General features: G+C 40.1%; 2 protein-coding genes and 1 pseudogene across 2 annotated transcripts; all 3 read left to right on the forward strand.

Moving 5' to 3' along the window:
• Positions 1–3,035: 3,035 nt before the first annotated feature.
• On the forward strand, positions 3,036–5,832 carry LOC137642821 (sericin 1-like). Its single transcript, XM_068375714.1, has 2 exons — positions 3,036–3,109; positions 3,711–5,832. Exons 1-2 carry the CDS (start codon positions 3,089–3,091, stop codon positions 5,610–5,612), a joined length of 1,923 nt encoding a protein of 640 aa, XP_068231815.1. The 5' UTR covers positions 3,036–3,088; the 3' UTR covers positions 5,613–5,832.
• A 4,508-nt stretch (positions 5,833–10,340) lies between these two features.
• Positions 10,341–13,153, forward strand: LOC137642824 (sericin 1-like; annotated as a pseudogene).
• A 6,262-nt stretch (positions 13,154–19,415) lies between these two features.
• LOC137642830 (sericin 1-like) lies at positions 19,416–22,004 on the forward strand. Its single transcript, XM_068375718.1, has 2 exons — positions 19,416–19,483; positions 20,103–22,004. Exons 1-2 carry the CDS (start codon positions 19,463–19,465, stop codon positions 22,002–22,004), a joined length of 1,923 nt encoding a protein of 640 aa, XP_068231819.1. The 5' UTR covers positions 19,416–19,462.
• The last annotated feature ends 2,276 nt before the right edge of the window (positions 22,005–24,280 follow it).

The raw sequence follows: 24,280 nt of genomic DNA on the forward strand, positions 1-24,280 counted from the left end.
CAAACATAATCCCTGAAGCCTGAAGGAAGAGAATTCCTCAAACATAATCCCTGAAGCCTGAAGGAAGAGGATTCCTCAACCTATTGAAAGCCTGAAGGAAGAGGATTCCTCAAACCTAATCCCTGAAGCCTGAAGGAAGAGGATTCCTCAAACCTAATCCCTGAAGCCTGAAGGAAGAGAATTCCTCAAACATAATCCCTGAAGCCTGAAGGAAGATGATTCCTCAAACCTAATACCTGAAGCCTGAAGGAAGAGGATTCCTCAAACCTAATACCTGAAGCCTGAAGGAAGAGGATTCCTCAAACCTAATACCTGAAGCCTGAAGGAAGAGGATTCCTCAAACCTAATACCTGAAGCCTGAAGGAAGAGGATTCCTCAAACCTAATACCTGAAGCCTGAAGGAAGAGATTCCTCAAACCTAATACCTGAAGCCTGAAGGAAGAGGATTCCTCAAACCTAATCCCTGAAGCCTGAAGGAAGAGTATTCCTCAAACCTAATCCCTGAAGCCTGAAGGAAGAGAATTCCTCAAACATAATCCCTGAAGCCTGAAGGAAGAGGATTCCTCAAACCTAATACCTGAAGCCTGAAGGAAGAGGATTCTTCAAACCTAATCCCTAAAGCCTGAAGGAAGAGGATTCCTCAAATCTAATCCCTGAAGCCTGAAGGAAGAGGATTCCTCAAACCTAATACCTGAAGCCTGAAGGAAGAGGATTCCTCAAACCTAAAGCCTGAAGGAAGAGGATTCCTCAAACCTAATACCTGAAGCCTGAAGGAAGAGGATTCCTCAAAACCTAAGCCCTGAAGCCTGAAGGAAGAGGATTCCTCAAACCTAATACCCTGAAGCCTGAAGAAGAGGATTCCTCAAACCTAATCCCTGAAGCCTGAAGGAAGAGAATTCCTCAAACATAATCCCTGAAGCCTGAAGGGAGAGAATTCCTCAAACATAATCCTGAAGCCTGAAAGAAGAGATTCCTCAACCCTAATACCTGAAGCCTGAAAGAAGAGCATTCCTCAAACCTAATCCCTGAAGCCTGAAGGAAGAGGATTCCTCAACATAATCCCTGAAGCCTGAAGGAAGAGAATTCCTCAAACATAATCCCTGAAGCCTGAAGGAAGAGGATTCCTCAACCCTAATACCTGAAGCCTGAAGGAAGAGGATTCCTCAAACCTAATCCCTGAAGCCTGAAGGAAGAGGATTCCTCAAACCTAATCCCTGAAGCCTGAAGGAAAAGATTCCTCAAACCTAATCCCTGAAGCCTGAAGGAAGAGGATTCCTCAAACCTAATCCTGAAGCCTGAAGGAAGATGATTCCTCAAACCTAATCCCTGAAGCCTGAAGAAGAGGATTCCTCAAACCTAATACCTGAACCTGAAGAAAAATGGTTCCTCAAACCTAATCCTGAAGCCTAAAGGAAGAGGATTCCTCAAGCCTAATCCTTGAAGCCTGAAGGAAGAGGATTCCTCAAACCTAATACATGAACCCTGAAGAAGAGGATTCCTCAAACCTAATCCCTGAAGCCTGAAGAAAGAGGATTCCTCAAACCTAAATCCTGAAGCCTGAAGGAAGAGGATTCCTCAAACCTAATCCTGAACCCTTTAGAAAGAGGATTCCTCAAACCTAATCCGTGAAACCTGAAGGAAGAGGATTCCTCAAACCTAATACCTGAAGCCTGAAGGAAGAGGATTCCTCAAACCTAATCCCTGAAGGAAGAGGATTCCTCAAACCTAATCCCTGAAAAAAGAGGATTCCTCAAACCTAATCCCTGAAGCCTAAAGGAAGAGGATTTCTCAAACCTAATATTGAACCCTGAAGAAAGAGGGTTCCTCAAACCTAATCCCTGAAGCCTGAAGGAAGAGCATTACTCAAACCTAATCCCTGAAGCCTGAAGGAAGAGGATTCCTCAAACCTAATTCTGAAGCCTGAAGAAAGAGGATTCCTCAAACCTAATCTCTAAAGCCTGAAGGAAGAGGATTCCTAAAACCTAATACCTGAAGCCTGAAAGAAGAGGATTCCCCAATCCTAATCCCTGAAGCCTGAAGGATAAGGATTCCTTAAACCTAGTCACTGAAGCCGGAAGGAAGAGGATTCCTCAATCCTAATCACTGAAGCCTGAAGGAAATGGATTCCTCAAACCTAAATCTTAAGCTTGAAGAAAGAGGATTCCTCAAACCTAATCCCTAAAGCCTGAAGGAGGAGGATTCCTCAAACCTAATCCCTGAAGCCTGAAGGAAGAGGATTCCTCAAAACTAATCCCTGAAGCCTGAAGGAAGAGCATTACTCAAACTAATCCCTGAAGCCTGAAGGAAGAGGATTCCTTAAAACTAATCCCTGAAGCCTGAAGGAAGAGCATTACTCAAACTTAATCCCTGAAGCCTGAAGGAAGAGGATTCCAAATTTTAACAGTACACGAAAGAAAGTCATTAAGATACTGGATTTAATGTTACTAGAAAGTCAATATGGGAACATTAATATTAATTCTCCAGATACTCACTAATCCTTAGATAAAATATTAAATGCGGATTTTGTAATACCACAACTTCAAAAGCAAATTCCCTATCTAAAACGAGAAAGAGCAAGTTTTCTACTTATTTCTTAACAAATAGGATCAATATAATAATACTAACTATATATAACAAACTCTCAATTAACCAATGGAAAAAACTGAAACAAATATAATTCATTCAAAGTGAAGATGGTCTTGAACGAGTCTCAGAATCCAAATAAAAACAATATAAAAATCAATTTGAAAATTGTTCTAAAATCCTTCGTGAATTGAAATAACCAATTCCTTATCAAGATAAAAAAAAAAGATTCAAGTTCTCTCATGGAAATTTACAGTCTATCCCAGTCCTCAAATGCCCCAGGGCATCAGGTCGTGGGTAGGGTCCCTTGGAAGTAGAGCAGTTGGGCAGGTGACGATACCATCTCCCCCCACCCAACCCCTCATCGTCCAGTTCTTACACTGATTCCGTTTGAAGGACTCTCTTCTGTTGTGGGTATAAAAGGATCCGATCCTTTGCAACTTCACCTCACTCTTGGGCCATCAGCGTCGCTTGAAGGAACACCACCCTCCCAGCCATCCTCACAATGGCTTCCTGGATTAGCTTGGTAATGATAAACTCTCTCTCTCTCTCTCTCTCTCTCTCTCTCTCTCTCTCTCTCTCTCTCTCTCTCTCTCTCTCTCTCTCTCTCGTCATTATATTCTTTTCATTATATTCAATAAAACCAAAATATCATTTCATAAATTAAGTTAAACTTTGACAAAATCATCTCCCTCACTTGGATACAAAGACTGACAATAATTCTATATTTTAAAGATCACTTAAGGTTCTGAGATAACTTAAAACAATGTAATCATTGATCCTTGCAATTGATGTGTGAATTTATACACAAGAATTTAAATCATTATTCGACTGCAAAAGAATTAACAAAGTAGACTGAGTATAGTAATCGAGAAAATTACTTTATTGCTTTTCAATTACTGTTCTAGAGGGACACCTTAAAGTTATCCCATAATAGTAAGGTTATTCAATAATGAATAAATGTATCAAAACAATGAATTCTTTTCTGAATGACCTATATGATAATATCCCCAGAGAGATTTACACCATATAACTAATCTGAAATATTTATTTGTTTCATACCAAATTACTTTCCGATATATAAGAGTGCAAAGCTCTATATAAATGCTGGCCTTCTTCTTTCACAGGCTGTGTTGTCTGCTCTGGCAGTTAGCACTCTAAGTTTACCCGGACCTGATGGCGCTTACAACATACCTCAAGTGGGCACAGGAAGGCGTTCCCAGTACTTTGTCCTTCACAGAGATGGTACTTACAAGTATGGTCATGACACTGGTGAAGGAGCCTTCGAGAGTGCCAAGTCCACTACAGTTGGTCAACAAAATGGAAGGTTTGGCTATGTTGACCCTGATGGCAATTCTGTCAATCTACAATACACAGCTGGTGAGGGTGGTTTTGTCCCCTCAGGGAGTCACCTCCCCCAACCACATCCTGACTTCCATAAGGCCCATGCTGCTGCAAGGGCTCGCCCACCTTTCTTTGATCCTCTGGCTAACAGAAATGCTGACGCTTCTTATGGTTTCCAGTTTAATGAAGACGGACAGTCTCGGTCAGAACAAAGCGATGCCAGTGGTAATGTCAGAGGATCTTATTCTTACACAGATGACGATGGAATCACAAGAACCTACTCTTACACTGCAGGTCGTGGTACAGGCTTTGTTGTAGAAGGTAATGACCTTCCACTGTCACCTCCTACACCAGAATCTTCTGGATCTACACCAGCAGCTACTCGACAATCTTCTTCAGCTAATAGATTCTCCTCTGGTAACAGAAGAACTGGATTCTCGGGATCTTCATTACCCACGTCCTCCTCAGTCATTAGTTATCAATCACCAGCTACGGGTTCCACATCCTCCTCTTCTAACGCTGCTGTTACAGGCTCAAGTGGAGCCTTTTCTCCTTCCCAAACCTCACCTAATAATGATGGATCTTATGCATTCTCCTTCAACGCTGGTGACCATTCCCGTTCCGAATCTGCTGATGCTAACCTTAATGTTGAAGGACAGTTTTCTTTCATTGCTGATGATGGAGTGACCAGGAGAGTTGATTATCAAGCTGGAGCGAACAGAGGCTTCGTTGCATCAGGAGATCATTTGCCAACACCTCCCTCTTCTAATACACCTCTTTCCTCTCAGTCATCTGGTGTATCATCTTACAGAGCTCCATCTGCTACTTCTTTCAGTTCTTCCACTACAAATCTCTCTGGCCGGCGACCTTCTGCTCCCCAAACATACTCTTCTGGCTCCTCTTCCTCCTCAATTGGATCTCGTTTTGAAGAAGCTAATACTCGCAGTGAATTGAGACCAGATGGAACTTATGCTTTTGAATATGACACATCCAGTCACTCCAGGAAAGAAGCAGGTGATAGGAATAACAATGTTGATGGAAACTTTGCCTTTGTAGCTGATGATGGTCAACGAAGACAGATCCAGTATCAAGCTGGTTCTGATACAGGATTTATTGCTGAAGGATCCCATATCCCTGTAGGTCCCATCGTCCCTGGAGCACCTTCAGGTCAGCCTACTGGTAGGATTACCCCAGTAAGCACAGTCCCATTCATTGACCCACTCGCTAATTCTAATGCAGATGCCTCCTATGACTTTGCCTTTGACTCTGAACAGTATTCAAGATCAGAGACTGCAGACGCTGATGGCAATGTACGTGGAACATACACTGTAGTCGACGATGATGGTACACGTCGTACTGTTCAATTCCGTGCAGGACAAGGAATTGGTTTTGAAGCCAATGAAGTTTCCTCATCAAAAGGTCCTGCTCCTTCTAGATCACCATCTCCATCGCAGACTGCATCATTTTCTTCTTCACCATCATCTCAGTCAGGAGCATTCTCTTCGTCACAGACTTCCTCTGCTGGAACATATTCTTCACCATCCTCTCACAGTGCAACATCCTCATCTTCTAAAGGATATTCCACTCATTCTTCCCAAGGATCTGCCTCCCAAAACTTCAAACTCACTCAGTATGATGCTTCAAAGAACCCTAATAAATTTGGGTATGTCCTGACTTTCAATTAGGAAGAACCAAAAACAAGTTCGTTCAAATGGTAGTTTGAGTTGTTATTTTTTCTTGTAAGATTCATTTTGTATCATGACATTCTACACATGACTGAACAGATCAAATTCAACTACAAATTGCCATACAATTTGTACTATCTGTTGTAATATATTTTCTTTCCTTCGTAGTATCTGTGATATCTCTATAAGTATACTTATTGCAAATGAAATAATAAAAAATATGCAGAATCATATGAATCTTTAACTTTTTACCTTGGAAAATCCACCTAATTGACTAACTTTTCAGAAGAAATAATGGAACAAGACACACAACTCCAAATTAATTCATACATCCCCCCCCCCCCCCCCATTGGGCCATTACAGACATTGCAAGTCTCTTCCAATTTTTTTTTAAAAACATTCTGCCACCTTTCACATACTCTGCGACTCGAGCCTTCTCTCTCATTTTACCTTTGCCTACATTAACTCAAGAATATTGAATCAAACTGGAATTTTTGTCCTTTCAATGTTCAAAATAACATTCACTCATCTATCTCCTTATTTCTATTTACTTCCACAACCTTAATTCTTCTCTTATTCTTCTTCATCTTTTCATTAAGCGAACACTGGTATAAAAGTAATATTAAATTATTCAATTCTTTTTATTTCATAAGAATTTTATCTTTTAATTCAAATACAAATATAAACATACATGGATCATTGCACTTCATTTGCATCCATTGGCAACTACAAGATCCACTGGCACATGGCAATACCACCACACACAAAACACAGATGGGAGCATAGGCACCACAACCATGTAGTTCAGAGCTGAAGCTGAGAACCTTTGGGACTGCAGTTGATCCCGGCTACAGCTATCACGAAAGGAGGGCCAGTGACCTAAACACTACAATCTTGCAGATACCAGGAAACTGAAAAATTTCGAGACAACCACCAATGAAATTCATATAAATACACACATCAATATTGTCTATTCCTTATGAATGCTAAGTAACATATCCAAGTACAGGTTTTAGAACTACCAGGGCATTGATATCCTGGATGGAAGTCCAGATGCTTCTCCTGTGAGAGAATGCTAGAGCCACGAGACTTCAAGCAGTTTTCAGCAGGGATGCCGGTCCACGTGAACTAGAATCAGGGACCAATGTAGTCTTCAAATCTATAAATACTGAGAAGCAAGTTAGCCTCACAGTCTAAGTTGCGTTGCACAAGTGAGACCAGCTTTGAAAACTGCATTAGTGGAATTTTAAACTTTATTGGAAAAACAAGAGAAAGAGCATTGTAAAGAAAATGTTGGAACATTGAGACCACAATTTGTCATAAGGAAAGGTGCTGCTCCAAAAAGGAATTTAATAAGAGCTCAATGTAGTTCACATATCTATATATATGAGTGAGCGAGAAATCCTCACGATTTAGAGAGGGTACTTCATGAGAGATTGTAAAGATTGTGAAATAGCCTTATGAATTCATGAGGAGGAGAGGGACTGTGGATGCCATCTTTATAGTAAGGCAGGGACAGGAAAAGAGACTAAAGGGAAACCAGAAGGTCTTCTGTTTTTGTAGATTTACAGAAGGCTTATGATAGAATACCATGAGAAGTGTTGTTTTGGTGCTTGAGGTAGAGGAAAGTCCCAAAGAAGGTGGTTAGAATGGAAGAGATGATATACAAAACAACAAGGACATTAGTAATAACAGCTGTTGGAGAAACAGAAACCTTTGAAGTTAGTGTTGGATTACACCAGGGGTCAACATTAAGCCCGTTTTTATTTGTGTTGGTCTCGGATGTGTTAAGTAAAGGGATCAGAGAGGAAAAGTTATGGAAGTTGCTATATACAGATGATTTGGTTATTACTGCTGAAAATTAATAAGAATTACAGAGAAGGTTGGTAGAATGGCAAGAAATTTTGGAAAGGGGTGACGTGAGGGTAAATGTGGATAAAACTGAAGCTATGGTGAGCACCAAGGAAGGTAGGGACAGGATAGCCATACATGAAAGTAGCGTAGCAGTTATAAAACTTGGGGTCTTCTATAAATCAGGAGGGAGGATGTTAGGGCAAAGTTGAGAATAGGAGAAAAGCAGCATGGAGAAATTGGAGGAGGTAGCAGGAGTGGTATGTAATAAGAAAATGCAAATGAAGGTAGAAGTCAACATCTACAGCACAGTAATAACATCAGTGTTAATGATTGGATCAGAAACTTGGGCTTTATGACGAAAAGAGGAAGCAAAGATTGACAAAAGAGATGAGAATGCTGAGGTGGATACCACAGCTTGAAAGGTTGGAAAATGATGAACTAGGAATGACAGGTGTAGTAAAGATTACAGAGATGATTAGAATGTCATGACTGAGATGGTGTAGGCACCTGTTGAGGGTGGATGGTCGGGAGGGAGTGAGGAGGACGTGGGGGGAAACTGTTAGGGAGAGAAGATCAAGAGGGAGGCAGAGAAGTAGATGGCGTGATTAGGTGAATGATAATATGGAGAGAAGAGGTTTGGTAGAAGAGGCTGCCTTTAATAGAAGGCATTGGAGAGGGCGCCGCAGGCACCCGACCCCTTAATGTAGGAATAACGTTGGGGAAGAAGAAGAGAAAGCCTCAGAATTTAGCCTGCTTTGAACTAGAGAAGACTTTCCTCAAGAACCGACATCAATCCTGTTGCAAAACTGAATTTTAACGTTCTTCAACCAGGACGAAGGCTCATAAGTATTGCCATGGAATTCTATGATCGTATGAAAAATTTAGTATTTTAAAATTATCTTAAGATTTTTCATTTCAATGAATTTAAAACATTTAATTCATCAATTTTTAATGTAATTTAGGCTATCCAAACATTTACATAACTTGAAATTTTCAAGAGTATATTAAATCGTAATTCTATCAGTCAACCAATGGAGTCCTGATGAAGAGCCATGTCAAAAAGCGATTCGAAACAAGTCTCATCACCAAATAATAAATAGAAAAACATAAATGCAGTTCTCCTGTTATCTTGAAAACTAACTTGGGCTCAGTTTCTCAGGAGAGATACTGTCTCTGATTTTTGAGGACACTAAGATATTGTCTATTCCTTAAAAAGTAAAGTAGCATGCAATGCCAGTGCTCTCTCTCTCTCTCTCTCTCTCTCTCTCTCTCTCTCTCTCTCTCTCAACTTCAAGGAGATTGGATGGACAGGTCTTGATAACTCGGTCGCATTTGATTTTACCTAAACACTGCCGAAATTACCTAAGCATATTAGATATTGTCTAGCCATTATATAATATGCCTGTGTACGTTAGGTCTTGCCTAAGTCCTAAACTCTCTTGCTTGAGGGTACACTCGAGCACACTATTTTATATTGTTTCTCTTCCTCTTGTTTTGTTAAAGTTTTTATAGTTTATACAGGAGATATTTAATTTAATGTTGTTCCTCTTAAAATATTTGTTTTTCTTCTTTCCTTTCCTAACTAGGCTACTTTCCAGGTGGGACCCGTGGGCTTATAGCATCCTGCTTTTCCAACTAGGGTTGTACCTTAGCAAGTAATAATAAGACTAATAATAATAATAATCATATCTTACCTAAGCACAATATATCTTTCCTAAGTATCAAATATCTTATCAAGGCACCAAAGATCTATACTACACATCACAAAAAAATTGCCTACGCACAACATATCTTGTCAAAGATCACAGACCTTGCCTATTCAAAAGAGATCTTGCTGGGGAGTCTTGCACTTACTCTAAAATATGTTGTATACACACCTTATCTCTTGCCTCAGCATCAATTATCTTGCTCAAGCACAGCATCTCCTCATAAGGCACCACAGATCTTTCCTAGGCACCATAGAATGTACATAGGTACCATAATCATGCCTGAACACAGTAGATCTTACCTAGGAACTTTAAAAAACGCAAAAAGCCTCAGTGATTTTCAAGAGATGCTTTAAACACGATTGGGTCTCGGCAAGACAACTAAGCTGTACAAATAATATTAGCAAAAACGCACGAAAGACTTATCCATTCACAATTAGAAATCGATTCCACCAACACGATCTATCTCATAAATCTCAGCAATTCTAAGTCAAAGATCAAAGGACTTCCAACGATTTACTAAATCTAATCAATGAAGCCTGAAGGAAGAAGGTTCCAAAGTTCAACAGTAGATGGAAAGAAACATTCACTAAACACAGTAATTAAGATACTGTATTTCTCGTTATTAGAAAGCCAATATGGGAAGAATAGCATTGACTCTTCATCATATCCTAAGATTCACTAATCTTTTCTTATGATATTTATTCCGTAATTTACATTGCAACATTTCAATGGCAAATTCCTGTCCTCAAACGACCAAGAAAATATTTTCATCTGGTTTCCTTAACATGACTTAAAAATACGACCAGTTCAATAACACTAAACTATATATAAGAAGCCTTCCTGTAACCAAATAAAAAACAAACGAATAGAATTTACTTAAAATAAATATGGTTTTAAAAAGCATTCTTAAAGTCCACCATGAATCGAAATCAAGATAATAAAAAAAAAAATGAAGTCAGTTTGTCATGGAAATTTACAATCACTTCCAGTTCACGAGTGCATCAGGTGGTGGGTAGGGACCTGCCTTGGATGAAGAGCAGATGGGCAGATGGCTATGCCTTATAACAACCCCCCCCCCCCCCACCCCCACCCCCACAAGCCCCTCCCCATCCAGTTCTTGCACTGATTCCGTTTGAGGGACACTCTTGTCTCGTGAGTATAAAAGGACCCGATCCTTTGCAACTTCAGCTCACTCTTGGGCCATCAGCATTGCCCGAAGGAACACCGCCCTCCCAGCCATCCTCACAATGGCTTCCTGGATTAGCTTGGTAATGATAACACTTGGATCTCTCTCTCTCTCTCTCTCTCTCTCTCTCTCTCTCTCTCTCTCTCTCTCTCTCTCTCTCATCTTATGATAACCATCATTATATTCTTATATTCCGAAAAACTACAAAAAGAGATAAGGTTAGAAATCAAGTTAAACTTTGACAATATCATCTCCATCACTTGAATACAAAGACTTACAACAATTCTATAACTTAACGTTCTGGGTTAACTGGAAACTATGTATGCATTTCTTATTGCTCCCTTTGTCTGTGATTATTCATGTAAAGTGATTTCCTTCATTAATCAGCTGCTGAAGAATGAAAGGCGTAGAGTGAGTGTAGTAATAGGGTAGATTATTTTATTACTTTTAGCTTACTGATTTAGGGGACCCCTTAAAGATACCAATAACATTAAGATTATTTTTCAATGGAATATTTAATAATGATACCTATAAGATGATACCACTAATGGCACTAAGACTTTTACGCCATGTACTGTATATAACCAAAGATAATCATTTGTTACATAATGTGGATATTCAATAATTATTGATCTATATGATAATAGCACTAATGGCAGTAAGTGTTTTCCACCGTATAAATTATCTGAAGCATTCATTTGTTTCATACCAAATTACTTTCCCGTGTTTAAGAATGCAAAGCTCTATATAAATGCTGTCTTTCTTCTTTCACAGGTTGTGTTGTCTGCTCTGGCAGTTAGCACTCTAAGTTTGCCCGGACCTGATGGCGCTTACAACATACCTCAAGTGGGCACAGGAAGGCGTTCCCAGTACTTTGTCCTTCACAGAGATGGTACTTACAAGTATGGTCATGACACTGGTGAAGGAGCCTTCGAGAGTGCCAAGTCCACCACAGTTGGTCAACAAAATGGAAGGTTTGGCTATGTTGACCCTGATGGCAATTCTGTCAATCTACAATACACAGCTGGTGAGGGTGGTTTTGTGCCATCAGGGAGTCACCTCCCCCAACCACATCCTGACTTCCATAAGGCCCATGCTGCTGCAAGGGCTCGCCCACCTTTCTCTGATCCTCTGGCTAACAGAAATGCTGACGCTTCTTATGGTTTCCAGTTTGCTGAAGACGGACAGTCTCGGTCAGAACAAAGCGATGCCAGTGGCAATGTCAGAGGATCTTATTCTTACACAGATGACGATGGAATCACAAGAACCTACTCTTACACTGCAGGTCGTGGTACAGGCTTTGTTGTAGAAGGTAATGACCTTCCACTGTCACCTCCTACACCAGAATCTTCTGGATCTACACCAGCAGCTACTCGACAATCTTCTTCAGCTAATAGATTTTCCTCTGGTAACAGAAGAACTGGATTCTCGGGATCTTCATCACCAACCTCCTCCTCAGTCATTGGTTATCAATCACCAGCTACGGGTTCCACATCATCATCCTCTTCTAGTGCTGCTGTTACAGGCTCAAGGGAGCCTTTTCTCCTTCCCAAACCTCATCTAATAATGATGGATCTTATGCATTCTCCTTCAACGCTGGTGACCATTCCCGTTCCGAATCTGCTGATGCTAACCTTAATGTTGAAGGACAGTTTTCTTTCATTGCTGATGATGGAGTGACCAGGAGAGTTGATTATCAAGCTGGAGCGAACAGAGGCTTCGTTGCATCAGGAGATCATTTGCCAACACCTCCCTCTTCTAATACCCCTCTTTCCTCTCAGTCATCTGGTGTATCATCTTACAGAGCTCCATCTGCTACCCCTTTCAGTTCTTCCACTACAAATCTCTCTGGTCGGCGACCTTCTGCTCCCCAAACATATTCTTCTGGCTCCTCTTCCTCCTCAATTGGATCTCGTTTTGAGGAAGCTAATACTCGCGGTGAATTGAGACCAGATGGAACTTATGCTTTTGAATATGACACATCCAGTCACTCCAGGAAAGAAGCAGGTGATAGGAATAACAATGTTGATGGAAACTTTGCCTTTGTTGCTGATGATGGTCAACGAAGAGAGATCCAATATCAAGCTGGTTCTGATACGGGATTTATTGCTGAAGGATCCCATATACCTGTAGGTCCTATCGTCCCTGGAGCACCTTCAGGTCAGCCTACTGGTAGGATTACTCCAGTAAGCACAGTCCCATTCATTGACCCACTCGCTAATTCTAATGCAGATGCCTCCTATAACTTTGCCTTTGACTCTGAACACTATTCAAGATCAGAGACTGCAGACGCTGATGGCAATGTACGTGGAACATACACTGTAGTCGACGATGATGGTACACGTCGTACTGTTCAATTCCGTGCAGGACAAGGAATTGGTTTTGAAGCCAATGAAGTTTCCTCATCAAAAGGTCCTGCTCCTTCTAGATCACCATCTCCTTCGCAGGCTGCATCATTTTCTTCCTCACCATCCTCTCAGTCGGGAGCATTCTCTTCGTCACAAACTTCCTCAGCTGGAACATATGCTTCACCATCCTCTCACAGTGCAACATCATCATCTTCTAAAGGATATTCCACTCATTCTTCCCAAGGATCTGCCTCTCAAAACTTCAAACTCACTCAGTATGATGCTTCAAAGAACCCTAATAAATTTGGGTATGTCCTGACTTTCAATTAGGAAGAACTAAATACAAGACTTCAATTGGTAGTTTGAGTTTTTTTTTTATAAGAATCATTTTGGATGTTGTTATTCAAATTGCCATAGAATCTGTTCTATCTTTTGTATTATATTTTCTTTACTTCATAGTATCTGTGATACCACTATAAGTATAGTTATTGCAAATGAAATAATAAAAAAATATGCAGAATCATAAGAATCTTTTACTTTTACCTTGAAAAAACTGCCTAATCAACTATATTCTCAGAGGGAACAACGAAACACGGCACAAAAGTCAACAATTAATTTATAAATTCCCTACTTTTGGCTATTACATACATTGCAAGTCTCTTCATTTTTTTTCGAAAACATACTGCTACCTTTCACATACTCTGCGACTCGAGCCTTCTCCCACATTTTACTATCCTTTGCATTAACTCGAGAATGTCAAATCAAAATGGACTTTTTGTCCTTTCAATGTTCAAAATAACATTCAATCATCTATCTCCTTATTTATATTTACTTTCACAACCTTAATTCTCCTCTTATTCCTTTCCATCTTTTCCTCAAGCAAACTCTGGTATACAAGTAATATTAAACGATTCAATTCTTTTTTTCATAAGAATTTTACCTTTAAATTCAAATGTAAATATAAACATACATGGATCATTGCACTTCATTTACATCCATCGGATACATGGTGATACCACTACACGCAAAACAAAGATGGGAGCATAGGCACCACAAAAATGTAGTTCAAAGCTGAAGATGAGAATCTTTGGGACTGCAGTTGATCCCGGCTACAGCTATCACGAAAGGAGGGCTAGTGACCTAAACACTACAACCTTGCAGATACCAGGAGACTGGAAGATTTTGAAACCACCAATGAAATTATCTGTACAGATTTATATGAATACACACATCAATATTGTCTATTCATTAGAAGTAGCATAGCCAAGTACAGGTTTCAGAACTACCAGAGGATAGAGGCTTCACCTATGAGAGAATGCTGGAACCACGAAACTTCAAGCTGTTTTGGGCAGGGATGCCGTTCCACAGGAATTGTCATCAGGGACCAACCTAGTCTTCATATCTACAAATTCAGAGGGGGCCAGTAAGCATTAGTCTAGGGTGTGTTGCACAAGCAAGACCAACTTTGAAAACTCTGCAATAGTGGAATTTTGAGCTATGTCAGAAAAACAAGAGAAAGGGCATGCCGAAATTACTTCATAGTAAAGAAAATGTTGGAACATCGTGACCACAATTTGTCATAAGGAAAGTCACAGCTCCAAAAGGAATTGAATTTGAGATCAATGCAATTCGAAAATATAAATCTATCAGGGACCGAGAAAGCTTCCAGATTTAGTCTCCTTTGAACAAGAGAACACTTTCCTCAAGAACCAAAATTAATCCCATTGCAAAGATGAATTCTAAAGCTGCGTTGACGAGGGGGAGGTCTTGTGAGAGTTGTCATGGAATTCCATAAAGTATTATGAAAAATCTCTCAAGTATTTCAAATATGATCTCAATGTTTTTCATTTAAAAGAATCTACAAAATTTATTTTAGCAAATTTTACCCCTGCTAAGGAGATTATGCAATCAAGTCGGTTTATTTGTCTGTATTAGTGTCTGTGAACAGGATTACGTCAAATGTTCTTGATGGATTTTGACGAAATCTTCACCACAGATAGATCTTTAGTCCTGGATGCCCCTAAGAGAATTTAGAGATGATCCGGATCCGGATTGCCGATCTGGATTTGCATTTCTCGTCATCTTAAAAATAACATCAAAATTACTTGACGGATTTTGATGGGATTTTCACCACAGATAAAGCTTAGGTTACGGAAGACCACATTAAATTTTGGATATGATCCGGTTTCGGATTCTACTTTATTCATTTATATATTTGCCACTGGGGCTATAAACTGGATTACATTAAAACTACTTGATGGAATTTGACGAAATTTTCCCGACAGATATATCTTAGTTCGTAGACAACCCTTTTCAATTTTGAAGATGATCGGGATACAGATTCCAGATTCAAATTTCCCTTTTTCGCAATTTTAAAGATAACGTCAAAACTATTAGACAGATTTTGACAAAATTGTCGCCACAGATAGTTATTAGGTCATGGACGATCCAATAAAATTTTGGAGATGAACCGGATCCAGATCTGGATTCTAAATTCGGATTTGCATTTTAAAGATAACGTCAAAACATATTGACAAATTTCGACGAAAGTCCCACAACAGATAGATCTTAAGCCATGGACGACTCCATATAACCTTTGGCGAAGGTCAGAAATCTCTACTTGTTATTGTTGTTAATGTATTTTGGACTATTCAAATATTTTTGTAACTTAATATTTTCCACACTATATTAAAGTGTAATTCTATTAGTCAACTAATGCAGTCCTGATGAAGTCATGTAATAAAGTGATTCGAAACAAATGTCAACAACATATAACAGATATTGTTTATTCATTATGAATGTAATGTAACATGCCAAAGTGCTCTCTCTCTCTCTCTCTCTCTCTCTCTCTCTCTCTCTCTCTCTCTCTCTCTCTCTCTCTCTCTCTCTCTCTCTCTCTCTCTCTGGTGGTTTTGATAACAGCCAGTCACATTTGATCTTATCTAAACACCGACGAAATTGTCTAAGTATATTAGATATTGTCTAGCCATTATACATCCTGCCTTTGTACAATAGGGTCTTGCCTATGCCCATCAGATCTTACCAAGGCAATAGATATCTTACCAAGGCATCAAAGATCTTTATTACACATCACAAAAACTTTTCTTGGCACAACATATCCTCTTAATGATCGCAGACCTTGCCTATTAAACAGAAATCTTGCTGGAGAGTCTTGCATTTACACTAAAATATTTTACTTACACACCATATTTCTTGCCTAAACACCGCAGACCTTGTCTAAACACTAAGGATCTTGCCTAAGAACCAGAAATATTGACCAAGCACTATATACCTTCATTAAGCACTTCAAATATTGCCTAGACACAATAACCTCGCTTAGACCCAACAGAACTTTCAGAGGCATCATAGATTTTACCTAAACATCATACTCAAGTCTGGGCACTGAAGATCTAACTTGGGGACTACAATAAGCCAGAGGCAACTGTTATTTCCAGGAGATGCTTCAAACATGACTGAATCTTGCCAAGACAACTAAGTTTTACAACAAAAACAAGAGCAAAAACACACTGAAGAATAATTCATTATTCAATATTGGTATCGACTCCCTCTACAATGACAAATATTTAATCTTGGCACTCCCAATCAACAGGATCCAATCAATCCATTGCTTCATTTCAGCGACATAATTCAAAGAACCTCGAAGGAGCTACAACGAATTGCCTAATCCATGAATCTTAAAGGAAAAGGATTCCTCAAACCTAATCGCTATAGCCTGAAGGAAGAGGATTCCTCAAACCTAATCCCTAAACCTGAAGGTAGAGGATTCCTCAAACCTAATCCCTGAAGCGTGAAGGAAGAGAATTCCTCAAACATAATCCCTGAAGCCTGAAGGAAGAGAATTCCTCAAACATAATCCCTGAAGCCTGAAGGAAGAGGATTCCTCAACCCTATTACCTAAAGCCTGAAGGAAGAGGATTCCTCAAACCTAATCCCTGAAGCCTGAAGGAAGAGGATTCCTCAAACCTAATCCCTGAAGCCTGAAGGAAGAGGATTCCTCAAACCTAATACCTGAAGCCTGAAGGAAGAGGATTCCTCAAACCTAATCCCTGAAGCCTGAAGGAAGAGGATTCCTCAAACCTAATACCTGAAGCCTGAAGGAAGAGGATTCCTCAAACCTAATACCTGAAGCCTGAAGGAAGAGGATTCCTCAAACCTAATCCTGAAGCCTGAAGGAAGAGGATTCCTCAAACCTAATACCTGAAGCCTGAAGGAAGAGGATTCCTCAAACCTAATCCCTGAAGCCTGAAGGAAGAGATTCCTCAAACCTAATCCCTGAAGCCTGAAGGAAGAGGATTCCTCAAACCTAATACCTGAAGCCTGAAGGAAGAGGATTCCTCAAACCTAATCCTGAAGCCTGAAGGAAGAGGATTCCTCAAACCTAATCCCTAAGCCTGAAGGAAGAGGATTCCTCAAACCTAATCCTGAAGCCTGAAGGAAGAGGATTCCTCAAACCTAATCCCTAAGCCTGAAGGAAGAGGATTCCTCAAACCTAATACCTGAAGCCTGAAGGAAGAGGATTCCTCAAACCTAAGCCCTGAAGCCTGAAGGAAGAGGATTCCTCAAACCTAATCCCTGAAGCCTGAAGGAAGAGGATTCCTCAAACCTAATACCTGAAGCCTGAAGGAAGAGGATTCCTCAAACCTAATCCCTGAAGCCTGAAGGAAGAGATTCCTCAAACCTAATCCCTGAAGCCTGAAAGAAGAGATTCCTCAAACATAATCCCTGAAGCCTGAAGAAGAGATTCCTCAAACATAATCCCTGAAGCCTGAAGGAAGAGATTCCTCAAACATAATCCCTGAAGCCTGAAGGAAGAGGATTCCTCAAACATAATCCTGAAGCCTGAAGGAAGAGGATTCCTCAAACCTAATCCCTGAAGCCTGAAGGAAGAGGATTCCTCAAACCTAATCCCTGAAGCCTGAAGGAAGAGGATTCCTCAAACCTAATCCCTGAAGCCTGAAGGAAGAGGATTCCTCAAACCTAATCCCTGAAGCCTGAAGGAAGAGGATTCCTCAAACCTAATCCCTGAAGCCTGAAGGAAGAGGATTCCTCAAACCTAATCCCTGAAGCCTGAAGGAAGAGATTCCTCAAACCTAATCCCTGAACCTGAAGAAGAGGATTCCTCAAACCTAATACCTGAAGCCTGAAGGAAGAGGATTCCTCAAGCCTGATCCTTGAAGCCTGAAGGAAGAGGATTCCTCAAACCTAATACATGAACCCTGAAGAAAGAGGGCTCCTCAAACCTAATCCCTGAAGCCTGAAGAAAGAGGATTCCTCAAACCAAATCCTTGAAGCCTGAAGGAAGAGGATTCCTCAAACCTAATACCTGAACCCTGAAAGAGGGTTCCTCAAACCTAATCCCCTGAAGGAAGAGGATTCCTCAAACCTAATCCCTGAAGGAAGAGGATTCCTCAAACCTAATCCCTGAAGGGAAGAGGATTCCTCAAACCTAATCGAACCTGAAGAAGAGGATTCCTCAAACCTAATCCCTGAAGCCTGAAGGAAGAGGATTCTCAAACCTAATCCCTGAAGCCCTGAAGAAAGAGGGTTCCTCAAACCTAATCCCTGAAGCCTGAAGGAAGAGGATTACTCAAACCTAATCCCTGAAGCCTGAAGGAAGAGGATTCCTCAAACCTAATACTGAAGCCTGAAGAAAGAGGATTCCTCAAACCTAATCCCTGAAGCCTGAAGGAAGAGGATTCCTAAACCTAATACCTGAAGCCTGAAGGAAGAGGATTCCTCAATCCTAATCCCTGAAGCCTGAAGGAAATGAGGATTCCTCAAACCTAATCTGAAGCCGAAGGAAGAGGATTCCTCAATCCTAATCCTGAAGCCTGAAGGAAGGATTCCTCAAACCTAATCCCTGAAGCTGAAGGAAAGAGGATTCCTCAAACCTAATCCCTGAAGCCTGAAGGAGGAGGATTCCTCAAACCTAATCCCTGAAGCCTGAAGGAAGAGGATTCCTCAAAACTAATCCCTGAAGCCTGAAGGAAGAGCATTACTCAAACTTAATCCCTGAAGCCTGAAGGAAGAGATTCCAAATTTTGAACAGTACACGAAAGAAAGTCATTAAGATACTGGATTTAATGTTACTAGAAAGTCAATATGGGAACATTAATATTAATTCTCCAGATACTCACTAATCCTTAGATAAAATATTAAATACAGATTTTGTAATACCACAACTTCAAAAGCAAATTCCCTATCTAAAACGAGAAAGAGCAAGTTTTCTACTTATTTCTTAACAAATAGGATCAATATAATAATACTAACTATATATAACAAACTCTCAATTAACCAATGGAAAAAACTGAAACAAATATAATTCATTCAAAGTGAAGATGGTCTTGAACGAGTCTCAGAATCCAAATAAAAACAATATAAAAATCAATTTGAAAATTGTTCTAAAATCCTTCGTGAATTGAAATAACCAATTCCTTATCAAGATAAAAAAAAAAGATTCAAGTTCTCTCATGGAAATTTACAGTCTATCCCAGTCCTCAAATGCCCCAGGGCATCAGGTCGTGGGTAGGGTCCCTTGGAAGTAGAGCAGTTGGGCAGGTGACGATACCATCTCCCCCCACCCTACCCCTCATCGTCCAGTTCTTACACTGATTCGTTTGAAGGACTCTCTTCTGTTGTGGGTATAAAAGGATCCGATCCTTTGCAACTTCACCTCACTCTTGGGCCATCAGCACCGCTTGAAGGAACACCACCCTCCCAGCCATCCTCACAATGGCTTCCTGGATTAGCTTGGTAATGATAAACTCTCTCTCTCTCTCTCTCTCTCTCTCTCTCTCTCTCTCTCTCTCTCTCTCTCTCTCTCTCTCTCTCTCTCTCTCTCTCTCTCTCTCTCTCGTCATTATATTCTTTTCATTATATTCAATAAAACCAAAATATCATTTCATAAATTAAGTTAAACTTTGACAAAATCATCTCCCTCACTTGGATACAAAGACTGACAATAATTCTATATTTTAAAGATCACTTAAGGTTCTGAGATAACTTAAAACAATGTAATCATTGATCCTTGCAATTGATGTGTGAATTTATACACAAGAATTTAAATCATTATTCGACTGCAAAAGAATTAACAAAGTAGACTGAGTATAGTAATCGAGAAAATTACTTTATTGCTTTTCAATTACTGTTCTAGAGGGACACCTTAAAGTTATCCCATAATAGTAAGGTTATTCAATAATGAATAAATGTATCAAAACAATGAATTCTTTTCTAAATGACCTATATGATAATATCCCCAGAGAGATTTACACCATATAACTAATCTGAAATATTTATTTGTTTCATACCAAATTACTTTCCGATATATAAGAGTGCAAAGCTCTATATAAATGCTGGCCTTCTTCTTTCACAGGCTGTGTTGTCTGCTCTGGCAGTTAGCACTCTAAGTTTACCCGGACCTGATGGCGCTTACAACATACCTCAAGTGGGCACAGGAAGGCGTTCCCAGTACTTTGTCCTTCACAGAGATGGTACTTACAAGTATGGTCATGACACTGGTGAAGGAGCCTTCGAGAGTGCCAAGTCCACTACAGTTGGTCAACAAAATGGAAGGTTTGGCTATGTTGACCCTGATGGCAATTCTGTCAATCTACAATACACAGCTGGTGAGGGTGGTTTTGTCCCCTCAGGGAGTCACCTCCCCCAACCACATCCTGACTTCCATAAGGCCCATGCTGCTGCAAGGGCTCGCCCACCTTTCTTTGATCCTCTGGCTAACAGAAATGCTGACGCTTCTTATGGTTTCCAGTTTAATGAAGACGGACAGTCTCGGTCAGAACAAAGCGATGCCAGTGGTAATGTCAGAGGATCTTATTCTTACACAGATGACGATGGAATCACAAGAACCTACTCTTACACTGCAGGTCGTGGTACAGGCTTTGTTGTAGAAGGTAATGACCTTCCACTGTCACCTCCTACACCAGAATCTTCTGGATCTACACCAGCAGCTACTCGACAATCTTCTTCAGCTAATAGATTCTCCTCTGGTAACAGAAGAACTGGATTCTCGGGATCTTCATTACCCACGTCCTCCTCAGTCATTAGTTATCAATCACCAGCTACGGGTTCCACATCCTCCTCTTCTAACGCTGCTGTTACAGGCTCAAGTGGAGCCTTTTCTCCTTCCCAAACCTCACCTAATAATGATGGATCTTATGCATTCTCCTTCAACGCTGGTGACCATTCCCGTTCCGAATCTGCTGATGCTAACCTTAATGTTGAAGGACAGTTTTCTTTCATTGCTGATGATGGAGTGACCAGGAGAGTTGATTATCAAGCTGGAGCGAACAGAGGCTTCGTTGCATCAGGAGATCATTTGCCAACACCTCCCTCTTCTAATACACCTCTTTCCTCTCAGTCATCTGGTGTATCATCTTACAGAGCTCCATCTGCTACCTCTTTCAGTTCTTCCACTACAAATCTCTCTGGCCGGCGACCTTCTGCTCCCCAAACATACTCTTCTGGCTCCTCTTCCTCCTCAATTGGATCTCGTTTTGAAGAAGCTAATACTCGCAGTGAATTGAGACCAGATGGAACTTATGCTTTTGAATATGACACATCCAGTCACTCCAGGAAAGAAGCAGGTGATAGGAATAACAATGTTGATGGAAACTTTGCCTTTGTTGCTGATGATGGTCAACGAAGACAGATCCAGTATCAAGCTGGTTCTGATACAGGATTTATTGCTGAAGGATCCCATATCCCTGTAGGTCCCATCGTCCCTGGAGCACCTTCAGGTCAGCCTACTGGTAGGATTACCCCAGTAAGCACAGTCCCATTCATTGACCCACTCGCTAATTCTAATGCAGATGCCTCCTATGACTTTGCCTTTGACTCTGAACAGTATTCAAGATCAGAGACTGCAGACGCTGATGGCAATGTACGTGGAACATACACTGTAGTCGACGATGATGGTACACGTCGTACTGTTCAATTCCGTGCAGGACAAGGAATTGGTTTTGAAGCCAATGAAGTTTCCTCATCAAAAGGTCCTGCTCCTTCTAGATCACCATCTCCATTGCAGACTGCATCATTTTCTTCTTCACCATCATCTCAGTCAGGAGCATTCTCTTCGTCACAGACTTCCTCTGCTGGAACATATTCTTCACCATCCTCTCACAGTGCAACATCCTCATCTTCTAAAGGATATTCCACTCATTCTTCCCAAGGATCTGCCTCCCAAAACTTCAAACTCACTCAGTATGATGCTTCAAAGAACCCTAATAAATTTGGATATGTCCTGACTTTCAATTAGGAAGAACGAAAAACAAGTTCGTTCAAATAGTAGTTTGAGTTGTTGTTTTTTCTTGTAAGATTCATTTTGTATCATGACATTCTACACATGACTGAACAGATCAAATTCAACTACAAATTGCCATACAATTTGTACTATCTGTTGTAATATATTTTCTTTCCTTCGTAGTATCTGTGATATCTCTATAAGTATACTTATTGCAAATGAAATAATAAAAAATATGCAGAATCATATGAATCTTTAACTTTTTACCTTGGAAAATCCACCTAATTGACTAACTTTTCAGAAGAAATAATGGAACAAGACACACAACTCCAAATTAATTCATACATCCCCCCCCCTCCCCATTGGGCCATTACAGACATTGCAAGTCTCTTCCAATTTTTTTTTAAAAACATTCTACTACCTTTCACATACTCTGCGACTCGAGCCTTCTCTCTCATTTTACCTTTGCCTACATTAACTCAAGAATATTGAATCAAACTGGAATTTTTGTCCTTTCAATGTTCAAAATAACATTCACTCATCTATCTCCTTATTTCTATTTACTTCCACAACCTTAATTCTCCTCTTATTCTTCTTCATATTTTCATTAAGCGAACACTGGTATAAAAGTAATATTAAATTATTCAATTCTTTTTATTTCATAAGAATTTTATCTTTTAATTCAAATACAAATATAAACATACATGGATCATTGCACTTCATTTGCATCCATTGGCAACTACAAGATCCACTGGCACATGGCAATACCACCACACACAAAACACAGATGGGAGCATAGGCACCACAACCATGTAGTTCAGAGCTGAAGCTGAGAACCTTTGGGACTGCAGTTGATCCCGGCTACAGCTATCACGAAAGGAGGGCCAGTGACCTAAACACTACAATCTTGCAGATACCAGGAAACTGAAAAATTTCGAGACAACCACCAATGAAATTCATATAAATACACACATCAATATTGTCTATTCCTTATGAATGCTAAGTAACATATCCAAGTACAGGTTTTAGAACTACCAGGGCATTGATATCCTGGATGGAAGTCCAGATGCTTCTCCTGTGAGAGAATGCTAGAGCCACGAGACTTCAAGCAGTTTTCAGCAGGGATGCCGGTCCACGTGAACTAGAATCAGGGACCAATGTAGTCTTCAAATCTATAAATACTGAGAAGCAAGTTAGCCTCACAGTCTAAGTTGCGTTGCACAAGTGAGACCAGCTTTGAAAACTGCATTAGTGGAATTTTAAACTTTATTGGAAAAACAAGAGAAAGAGCATTGTAAAGAAAATGTTGGAACATTGAGACCACAATTTGTCATAAGGAAAGGTGCTGCTCCAAAAAGGAATTTAATAAGAGCTCAATGTAGTTCACATATCTATATATATGAGTGAGCGAGAAATCCTCACGATTTAGAGAGGGTACTTCATGAGAGATTGTAAAGATTGTGAAATAGCCTTATGAATTCATGAGGAGGAGAGGGACTGTGGATGCCATCTTTATAGTAAGGCAGGGACAGGAAAAGAGACTAAAGGGAAACCAGAAGGTCTTCTGTTTTTGTAGATTTACAGAAGGCTTATGATAGAATACCATGAGAAGTGTTGTTTTGGTGCTTGAGGTAGAGGAAAGTCCCAAAGAAGGTGGTTAGAATGGAAGAGATGATATACAAAACAACAAGGACATTAGTAATAACAGCTGTTGGAGAAACAGAAACCTTTGAAGTTAGTGTTGGATTACACCAGGGGTCAACATTAAGCCCGTTTTTATTTGTGTTGGTCTCGGATGTGTTAAGTAAAGGGATCAGAGAGGAAAAGTTATGGAAGTTGCTATATACAGATGATTTGGTTATTACTGCTGAAAATTAATAAGAATTACAGAGAAGGTTGGTAGAATGGCAAGAAATTTTGGAAAGGGGTGACGTGAGGGTAAATGTGGATAAAACTGAAGCTATGGTGAGCACCAAGGAAGGTAGGGACAGGATAGCCATACATGAAAGTAGCGTAGCAGTTATAAAACTTGGGGTCTTCTATAAATCAGGAGGGAGGATGTTAGGGCAAAGTTGAGAATAGGAGAAAAGCAGCATGGAGAAATTGGAGGAGGTAGCAGGAGTGGTATGTAATAAGAAAATGCAAATGAAGGTAGAAGTCAACATCTACAGCACAGTAATAACATCAGTGTTAATGATTGGATCAGAAACTTGGGCTTTATGACGAAAAGAGGAAGCAAAGATTGACAAAAGAGATGAGAATGCTGAGGTGGATACCACAGCTTGAAAGGT

The sequence above is a fragment of the Palaemon carinicauda genome, chromosome 1, assembly GCF_036898095.1.
Source record: "Palaemon carinicauda isolate YSFRI2023 chromosome 1, ASM3689809v2, whole genome shotgun sequence".
NCBI classification, from domain to species: Eukaryota; Metazoa; Arthropoda; class Malacostraca; order Decapoda; family Palaemonidae; genus Palaemon; species Palaemon carinicauda.